This window comes from Bidens hawaiensis, unplaced genomic scaffold (assembly GCF_021521415.1).
Source record: "Bidens hawaiensis isolate Kalapana, Puna unplaced genomic scaffold, B.hawaiensis_p1.1 tig00026857_1, whole genome shotgun sequence".
NCBI lineage: Eukaryota > Viridiplantae > Streptophyta > Magnoliopsida > Asterales > Asteraceae > Bidens > Bidens hawaiensis.
Window position 1 is genome coordinate 100,304 of NW_027494329.1, and position 10,210 is coordinate 110,513.

At 34.2% G+C, this 10,210-nt stretch overlaps 1 protein-coding gene across 2 annotated transcripts; it reads right to left on the reverse strand.

Annotated features, from left to right (window-relative positions):
• Positions 1–7,996: 7,996 nt before the first annotated feature.
• LOC143574197 (cytochrome b5-like) lies at positions 7,997–9,743 on the reverse strand. 2 transcript variants are annotated; one of them, XM_077058875.1, is made up of 4 exons: positions 9,696–9,743; positions 9,513–9,605; positions 8,571–8,637; positions 7,997–8,474 (listed from the first exon to the last, which is right to left on the reverse strand). In XM_077058875.1, the coding sequence occupies exons 2-4, from the start codon at positions 9,597–9,599 to the stop codon at positions 8,218–8,220; spliced, it is 411 nt and encodes a 136-aa protein (XP_076914990.1). In that variant the 5' UTR covers positions 9,600–9,605; positions 9,696–9,743; the 3' UTR covers positions 7,997–8,217. The 2 variants fall into 2 exon arrangements, with proteins under 2 accessions (XP_076914990.1, XP_076914991.1); XM_077058876.1 differs by having other exon boundaries at positions 9,691–9,706.
• Between the last annotated feature and the right edge of the window lie 467 nt (positions 9,744–10,210).

Below are 10,210 nucleotides of genomic sequence, written 5' to 3' on the forward strand. Positions count from 1 at the left end.
AAGTATGCACGAATGTATGGTAATGAATGTATGGTCGATTGACGAAACATGTATGGTTGTATGGTTATTCGAGACAGAGGGACCGGACCCTAATAATATCTGAGACAGAACGGACCAGACCCTAATAATATCTGAGACAGAAGGGACCAGGCCCTAATAATATCTAAGACACAAGGGAGCATACCCTAATAATATCTGAGATAGAAGGGAGCATACCCTAATAATATCTGTGACAGAAGGGACTAGACCCTAATAATAAATGAGATGGTCGAGATAGAATAACTGATGGTATACCGTAGGAAATTATGAAAGAAAGTGTGTACATATGTATATAAGTATGTATGAAAGAATGATTAGTAAGCAAAGTATGTAATACGTATCTTCGGATACGTATAAGTAAGAATATGAATATAATGTATGTTAACTGATTAACTAGATCTCACTTAGAGTAGCTGACTATTAGTATGCAAGCATGTGAATAGAATGAGACAGGTAGCTTGAGGAGAGACACGTGGCAATAAAGTGAAGACTGGCATCTAAAGATAGAAGATTTACGTGTCATTTATATTTATTATTAAGACTTTTGTTCGTTTGTTTAAGACAAGTACTGATTGATTTGTAATAATGGTTGAAGTTTGTATTTCCGCGAAAGGTATTAATTAACTCCGAGTCTAGAACTATGTTAATGAGTAAATCCAACAACCCAATTGTAGGGCTACTGGGCTCAGGGCCTTACACTCTAATATACTATATCTGGTGTAGGGAAGTTGGTTTGTTGTGTAGGGTAATTTAGTTTGTTGTGTAGGGGACCTTGGTATGTTATACAAGTAATGAAACCATTGTATATACCGGAATGATTTCTTATGTATTTTTATGATACAGGTGAATATTGTAGGTCTATGTTTATTGTGTAGGATATCTACGATTTATAAACATTTCATCTAAATAGTTTTTCTATTTGCTATTATTTAGTTGTTGGTAGGTTATGCTTTCGAGTGTAGGATTTACTACTTAAAAATATAGGACTTGGTATGTAACAGTGTGGTAATGAATATTGTGGTTTTACAATAATTGTATCTTTTGTGATTGTATATTTGTATATTAATATAGTAAACAATAGATTATATTGGGTTTGTTTTGCTGATGGAAAATAACTGTAAGTTAATAGTTTGATTATGTGGTACATGTGTGTTTTTTGTTTGTAGGATGTACGCCAAAGCAGTTGTGTAGGTAGATTGTGGACATAAGTATGCATGTGTAGGATGTTTATGCAAACTTCAGTATGTTGTATTCAACTGTGTAGTCATTACTTTTGGTTTTCCCTCACAGGGTTTTGTGAATATATAACTGTGTAAGGGTTTAGTTTAATATAATGTTATTTTTATGTTAGTGTGTGGTATGTTATACTCCACTGCTTGTGAGTATGCCACTGTTTAGGTTGGTAAGGTTAATGTATAGGTTGTTAAAATTATAGTGTAGCATGTTATAATCTATTGTTTGTTATATTACTGTGCATGCTTATAGGTTATTATGTAAGTTTTTAATTTGTTTTGTTTGCTATTAAATCAAGGGAAAACAAATTTCGCTTTACAAAATATTACCGACAAAACAAGGAAGTATGTGACTAGAAACAAGATTATACGCGCTGTGAAGGGCCAAAAAAATGAAAGAAGCAGCCTAAGAACATATGCTATGATTTTTTTCCAATTAAGTTGGTTGACCATTATTATCTCATATTTTTTATTGTAGTTCTCAGCAGTGTTGACCTCAAAAAGAAAAAAAGAAGGCCGTAAGCAGAGAAGTCAAAAAATACTAAGTATATAAAGACTTTCATGTGTAGGCTGTTTTCTGTTAAATGTAGGTGAATGTTTTTACGTCGGTTGTTGCTAGTTATTACATTTTGTCAATCTTATAATCGTATATGCGATGAAATACATATTTATATTTAGTACCTGGTGGTTATAAAATTATAAGCAAAAAAAAAGTCTTCACAAACATGTATAAATGGATGTGAATTTTAAATATTATTATAATCTTACGCTTCATTAAAACACACATATAAAATGGATGTGCAATATCAATGTGTTGCTATTTTGAAAAGAAAAGGTTAGTATTGACATATTATTATATTAATTGATATGATTGTAACCATATTTAATTTTAAATTTAATGTATAAATAATTTAAAACCATTTTGATTTTTTATTTAACTAATAATAAATTAAACTTAAAACGAAAAAAATAAAAACTTTATCTGATATAAATTACCATGAATAAAACCAAACTGGTGTTAATGTTCTTTTATTTTATTTTTGTACTTAGTTAAAAAATAGATAAATTAATATTAAAAATAAAGTTAGAAACTTCCAATTAAAAACATTAATAGTTACCATATATAAAAATTATAACTTTTATCATTATGCCTCTGTATTTAATTAAACAGAAAATAAAAAAAAATATGATTGGTTGGAATTATTTCTCACACTTCTTACACTAATATGACTTCTCCATTAACTTAACTATATATATACATATATACATATATATATATATATAGAAACATGATCAAATACATTTTATTCTTAACATGAAAATAGTGAGAACCGATTTGCTGTTATTATTAGGTTTATTTTTATAAGTGTTTGTTGTTATTTTTGGTTCGTATTTGCTAATTTTCGATTATGAGACGTTATAAGTATTTGCTAATTTATATTTTGTTGTTATTATTAGATTTTTTCTTTTGATGTTATAAGTATTTGTTGGTATTTGCTATTACTATTTTGTGATTGATTTTGATTCTTTTGTTGTAATTTTAAGGTTTTTCTCTTTGTTATTATAAATCATTGTTGATGTGGATTGGTATTGTAGTTGGTATTGCTTCTTACGTTCTCGCTTTTTTATAAATTGATATTATTTCCTACGTTCTCATGTCAATATTAAAATTTTCATGAATCTTCCCATATATATATATATATATATATATATATATATATATATATATATATATATATATATGTAAGGTCAGGTTATTTTACAAAAGGAAACAAAAATGAGAAGGATTTGTGGCCACAAAAAAAAAACCCTCAAAAAAACTAATAAAAAAATCATAACTCAAAATAAAAAAAAATTAAAAATACAATAATGTTTCTCTCATCTTTCTTGTTAAAAATAAACAATTTTGAGGAAAAAATATCATTATGTCTTTTTGTTTATCAATGTATTTTTTGTTTATTTTCGTCATTGATTGTGTCTTTTTTTATTGACATTGCGTCTCTTTTTTCTTGATATGGTGTTATATTACTCAACATTGTGTTATATTGTGTTCGGCGTTGTATTATATTTTGCGATTTATTGTGTCTATTTTTATTTATATTTATGTCTTTTGTTAATTTTCATCAGTGTGTCTTTTTTTCTCATCATTGTGTCTTTTCGTCCAATTTTTTTTTTTTTTTGGAACGGGAATAACGGGCGAAACTTTGTGGTTTTTTAAATTTTTTTCGTTTTTATTTATATTCTGAGTTATGACTTTTTTTAAGGGTCTTTTATTTGGCCATAAATCTTTTTCACACTTCTCATTTTTACTTCATTTGTATTTTAACTTTAGTTTACCCTAGACACACACACACACACACACACACACACACACACACACACATATATATATATATATTCTATAAGACTGGTCTTTATGGTGAGGGGGCTTCGAAGCCCCTCCACAGTGCTACGTTAGTGCCACTTGGACACTTAGGGGGCATCGAAACCCTTTAACATACTATAATAAAAATTAAATAATATATTAAATAATAATATAGTAATACTAAAATTAAAATGTAAATAAAAAAACCATACAAATAAAAAAAATAATAAAAAACGAACAAATAAAAAATAAAAAACATAGCCAAAGTCCTCGTCATCGTTTGCATATTTAACCAATATCCTTGCTTTTCTTTTCTCCAACAACGCCCGCATGAGAGGATCTAGATGTGATAGATCCTTTGTGAGGAGCTCAAATTCCTTTTCTCGTTTCCGCTCCAAATGAACTTTCTTCTTTCTTCATGTATCGCTTTGTATTCTGCATGCATCGCTTTCTTCATGCATTCTCATGAGTTCCTCTTTTTTTTTTGTGTTTTTTAGCATCGGCAATCTCGGTTAGTTTGAGCTCCAAGTTGTTAAAACGCGAGCTCATTTCGGAACTCATCAAGGACATCGTTCTAGACGAAGATCATCCACCTTTAGTCGCTGTCTTAGCTTTATCTCTTCATACCGACGTGGCAACTAATCCGGTTCATCAAAAATAAATTTGAGATCCAACTCGTTAAGATTAAGTTGACAACGGCCATCCGACATGGGTTGAGACGGCGATTGATTGGACGAAGTAGACGTTGACTTTGACCGTTTGGATGGTCGCGGCGATGATGCCGGAACCGGATACCACTTTGGCGAGCTTGTGCATTGTGCATTGTGTATAAATTTCCATCATATTGAAATCTCCATGATAAACGACCTTGTATTGTTTTAAGCAAGCCTCCATCACGTTGGCATCGCTTATACCGCCTTTTCTATTGTTGTTAACGTGGGTGTGAATGTTCGTGAAGTTGGTTATTTTTGTGCGTATTGCCTTCCATTTGTTGTAAACAGAATCATTCCAGGTAGACACCTCGACCCATTGTAGCAAAGAACTTAGTGCGTATTTCGCCCCAAAACTCCGAGGTATGTTTACCGTCATCTTCGATACATATAAAAGCTTAGTATTAGTAAACAAACAAATAAAATATGGAAAACATATAAATATTTTTATAGTTTACCTTGAATTGAGATGAGTCGATCCACGCACGCGCTAACGCTAATTCCTCATCCGCTTCCCACCTTTGTCTTTCAGCCTTTTCGGTTGTTTGATCGTCAACCGGATTCTTTTTTTTATGACTTACTTTTTAGGACGGACTTGCGTTTCGGGTACTTTGCTTTCGGGTATTTGTGTTTCGGGTACTTGCGAAGACATATACGACATTGGCGGTCTAAAGAACAGATCAGGGTTAAACGATTGCATGGGTAGAGGCATCACGAGTCATTATTGGTTTGCATAGAACGGGTTATTAGGGTCGACGTTATTTGTGAGCAAACTAGCCCACCACAGACAACTCAGATCTCACGGGATTGGGTTTGGGTTCGGGTTTGAGCACTAGTTTGTGTTCGGGTTTGGGTTCGGGCTAGGATTCATGGTTGTGACATTTTAAAAGTTTTAGAGTAAAATGCTAGTGTAAAAATGAAAGTTGTTTAAGTAAAATATGAATAATGGTTTGAATTTATAGAGAAAATAGTTAAAATATTTTTGTTTCTAACGGTTAGAAAAATAGCCGTTGGGGTGCCCCCCTTCTTAATTCCCCTCTCCGTGCCGGCCGTCCAGAACGCACCCCCACCGACGGCAGGCCCCGGCAGTGTTCCTCCCCTTCCGTGCCCCATAGCAACTAGTCTAAAAGAAAGATTAGATATAATTAATTAATAAAATATTAAGTAAAGTATCATTATACATTTTTATTTAACTTTTATTTGTAAGAGTAGGAATGTAAGTTTAGTTTCGTGACAGGAAACAACTAGGATGTGACATGTGTCGGGAAGGGAAGGGGGGGGGGGGGGGTTAAGGGTTAATTGGTAAAAAAAAGATTCTAAACGCAAAAACAATCATGTAAAACACCATGTGTAAATTAGCGTTCATGTCTAATTAGCACCCAAAATGTAAAACACCTTGTTCAATTTGGTACTGAATTGTAACGCGTCATGTGCAAATTGGTATACGGGTGAAAACATCATGTGTAAATTGGCGCCTAAGTGTAACACAATGTATCAAATCGATAATTAGAGTGGCATGTTTGAAACAAAATCAATGTATCAAATCGACGATTAAAGTGGTATGTTTTGTGGTTGCAGTTCTCATATCTACTTTTGATTAGGGATGGCAATAGGTCGGGTTTGGGTCGGGTTTAGGTATTCCCAAACCCATATCCGGTTATAAAAGTTCATTCCAAACCCGTTGGGTTTTAATCGGGTAATTACCCGTAGGGTTTCGGGTTTTCCCATCGGGTTTCGGGTTTCCTATTGGGTTTTGACAAAATATTCGTCGGGTATAACAAGCTCAAAACCCGTCGGGTTTCTACCAGGGTTTTGACAAATAACTAACCGATTATAAAGATGGTTACCATAAAGGTAAACTATCTCATAATTGGCATAAACAAGTTTCGACAAATAATATATTTGGAATATAGTATATGTATAATATAATAGGCTATATCGGGTATATAATTGGGTAAATGGGTCTATGTTACCGGGTAATCGGGTATACTAGAAATCCCAAACCCGCGAAAAATTTCAAAACTATTCCGTCCCAAACCCTAATGGGTCGGGTATTACCCGTCCCATTTATGTCGGGTTTTATGTTTTCTTATCGGGTTCGGGTTTCATTGTCATCCCTACTTTTGATAACCCAACCACCGCCCTAGCTATTTTATGATAGACGAAGAGTCGTGTAAACATGGAATTTGATTTTGGAATCCTCAACCATTCAATTTTTCACTGTATTCTACTTACTTTACTTTTTCTATAATGCTCATTTAGACTAGTTTATTATAGTCATCTATAAGTTATATTATAGAGAAAATTCTTAAAATAGGCCATTTAAGAAAAAAGAGTCTTAAAATAGGCTACAAGCTTTAAAACTTTCATTAATAATTCACCGAAATCCATCTTCGCCTTGACATTTGGTTTCCCGTCTATAATTTTCGTCCCCCAATGAAATAGTGACACGTGTAAAGATGTTGACCCCCCACCCATGAGATTTCAAAGAAAATCCGTCTGACTCGTGAGATTTCAAAGAAAAATCTTTCTAGCCCATGAGATTTCAAACCAAAGCAGTCTTATCCGTGAGTTTTTGAAAAAAATTAAATCCACCTCATTCCACCATTGATTCATCACCACCACCACCGCCACTTGCCGGAAAATGGAGAAGACGATGGAACCATTGATTCACCACCACCACCGTCACCGCCACTTGCTGGAAACCGGAGAAGACGACGGAACCATTGATTCACCACCACCGTCACCGCCACTTGCCGGAAACCGGAGAAGACGACGAAGAAGACGACGTGATGCAGATATGTTGATGTTGGAAGACGACGGGGTTGATTCACCATGAAATGAAGGCTAGAAAGAAGACAACGATGGCCAGATAAGTTGATGTTGGATGGTGAAGGCGACGGTGGCCGGATATGGTGATGTTGGATGGTGAATACAACGGTGGCCGGAAATGGTGAATGCAACGGTGGTTGGAGATAGTGTAGCCGACGGTGGCCGGAGATGGTGATTTTGGTAGTTGAAGGACGGAGATGGTGACGAAGATTAATCGGAATTATTTCAAAGAAGTGAGGTGATGGTGGTGGTGAATTAATGGTGGATAGAGGTGAATTCAAACTTTTTCCAAATCTTACGGATGAGATGGTTTTCAAGGAAACAGTTTTAGTATCAAAACTCACAGGCTAGATAGATTTGGCTTGAAATCTCAGGGGTCAGACAGATTTGGCTTGAAAATCTCATGGGTCAAACAGATTTGACTTGAAATCTCACGGATTTGGCACAAACCCAAATGTCACGAGTCAGACAGATTTGGCTTGAAATCTCAAGGTTAATGGATTATTATAGGATTTCTAAAAATTTTTGGCCGAGTCTCCTTAATTGGCTTGTTTTGAGAATTTTCCTTGCATTATATTATGAACGGGATTCTCCTGAGTTATCATTATCTACATCACCAATGTGAAAGCTTCAAAAGGTTAAAGTCAAATTCAGAGCCGTAGTCCATACGTTATCAAATCTATACCTACTAAATAATGTCAAATCTAAACCTAATAAACAACTTTTTGTTGTTTCTGTTATTTGACATTTCACCCCTTCGTTAGTTCATTTTATTCAACACATGCAATATAAACGAAGGTAGTTCGTGAGCATGAAGAAGTGCAAAGTTCAATTGTATAAATGGACAAGATGGTTTTCAATGCAATACATTAATAATTAAGAGAAACTCGTCCGTCTTCATGACACATTATTCATCTACCAAATAACCAAGAACCAAGATTGAGTAATATGTTTTAACAGACTCACCATGTTCAATAAGAGTCCATGAGCTAACACAAACATTCTCCACAACTCACTTAAACCGCAAACCATCTAAACCTTAAGCGGACTTCTCTTTTGTGTAGGATCTGACCACAAAAGCCAACCCAAGGATCACAAGAGGCACAACAAACTGCAATATCTTCACAATGAAATCTTGAGTCTTGTCTTGATTGTAGACCCTGTCGGCAGGCGCCACATATGCACGCTTCTTAGGAACGGTTGACTTGTCTACCTCACCAATGTAGTATTTGTGCATCATGTCTCTAGCCTCATCACTGTGGCCAACATCCTCAAAATCATCAGTTGCATCTTTACCTACAACAAACACCAATCATCAATGGCCAATATCATTATTACTATTATTCACTTTCATAGGCATGAAAGATGAAGTTATCTCAGAGTTAAACTTACCAGTTGCTGCTAGCAGAACTTCATCACCTCCAGGATGATCCTCCATAAATGGCGTCACATCATAAACCTGTTGCAGATTAGGTTTATCACCACTTGATCACAAATAAAAGCAACAAGAATGACATAAACCAAACGATTTCTTCATACAACACTGTTCATATCAAATATTAATCAAAAAGTTTTTGCCCTATGTTAATATGCTTTGTTTATTATAACCCCATCTCATTAAACCGAACCCCTAGCTTGGTTTTAAAAAGTGTGCTTTTTAAGCGCACTGAAGAGAAGGAAAGAAACCAAACACTTTCATATCAGTATTAATCAAAAACTCCTTGCCCAGTTGCCCTAACTTGGTTTTAAAAAGCATGCTTTAAGCGCAATGAAGTGCGAAACTAGACAAAGCATGGCCTTGTCGCTTTTGCCTACACAGGCAACCAAAGTCCAAAAAGCACAGATGAGGAGCGATTTTAAAGCAAAAAAGGCACGCCGCTTATACACAGATCATTTTTATGCTACAGGGTGTCAAACACAGATAATTTATATAATATACCAAAAATGTTGTGTAGGGGATGCTAAAAAAAAAATCATATAAAAACCTTGTGCCTGGCTTAGGAAAATCGTTGCGCTTCAGTTTAAGACTTAAACCGTCTAGGTTTCAAAAATCAAGATCTTTAGATCAATAAATCCTTAGATCTAAACCCTAATTAGTAAAGGGAAATTAAAGTTTTGAATCAAGAAAACTTGAGTAAATTCCTGTTACCTATCATATGACTAGAGCGCTTGAATAATTCAACAAATCACACCAAACCCCTAACTAAACTAAAGTCAATTAACAAATTAAAAACACAAAATCACACCGTCTCAAGCTACCAAACAAGATCAACAAAATTCACAATAATAACAATCAGTAGTCAAATTAAAATCAGAAATGAACAGCAAAGTAACCTTTCCATCGATTATAAGCCAGCAGTCCTTGGTCTTGTTGTGTATGGAGACATCGCTGAACACGAACGTTTTCGGATCTGACGCCATTCACACCTAAAATAATAAACCAAAATTCGAAAAAAGAAAAAATCCTGTAAAGTAGAAAAGGAATCGAATCGAATTGAATGGATGGGCTTACGAAACGAGTGCGAATTTGAAGCCGGCAGTCACAGCTGCTTTGATGATATCGAAGAAATGGAAATGGAAATGGATGGTGTCATTGATTTGTAGGAGTCCAGATCTTGGACTTGTGCACCCCTGTGTTGACCTCTTGAGTCAAATTACCAGATTCACCTTCAACCGCTTGTATTCAAAGGAAAGCCAGAAAGGTTATTTTCGGTATTCCATATCTTGGTTATTATTCTTTTTTCAATTTTTCTGTTCTCAACATTCAACAACAAAGTGTAGTAGGATCATGACAAAATATTCATACTCTTGTAACAACTGAATTTAGGGATTAAAAAGTTTTATGGAAAAGAGGTAATTAGTATGTTTTTTTCTTTTACTTTTTTATATCTTATAATAATGAGTATTTTAAAGCACAGCTTGATCTAATTTTACATCAATCCACTTGTATTCATACTTCAATTCAAAGCTTTAAAACATTATTTTGAAATTTTAAAATAAAAATTAACATGGTTAAGTTTTTTAGTGAAGTC

Excerpts from the sequence above, each read along its gene's own strand:
- LOC143574197 (XM_077058875.1), bottom strand. The coding sequence starts at position 9,599 with ATGGCGTCAGATCCGAAAACGTTCGTGTTCAGCGATGTCTCCATACAC. Across the intron at positions 8,638-9,512 it reads GGCTTATAATCGATGGAAAG|GTTTATGATGTGACGCCATT; the intron begins GTTACTTTGCTG and ends AATCTGCAACAG. Across the intron at positions 8,475-8,570 it reads AGTTCTGCTAGCAGCAACTG|GTAAAGATGCAACTGATGAT; the intron begins GTAAGTTTAACT and ends TGTTTGTTGTAG.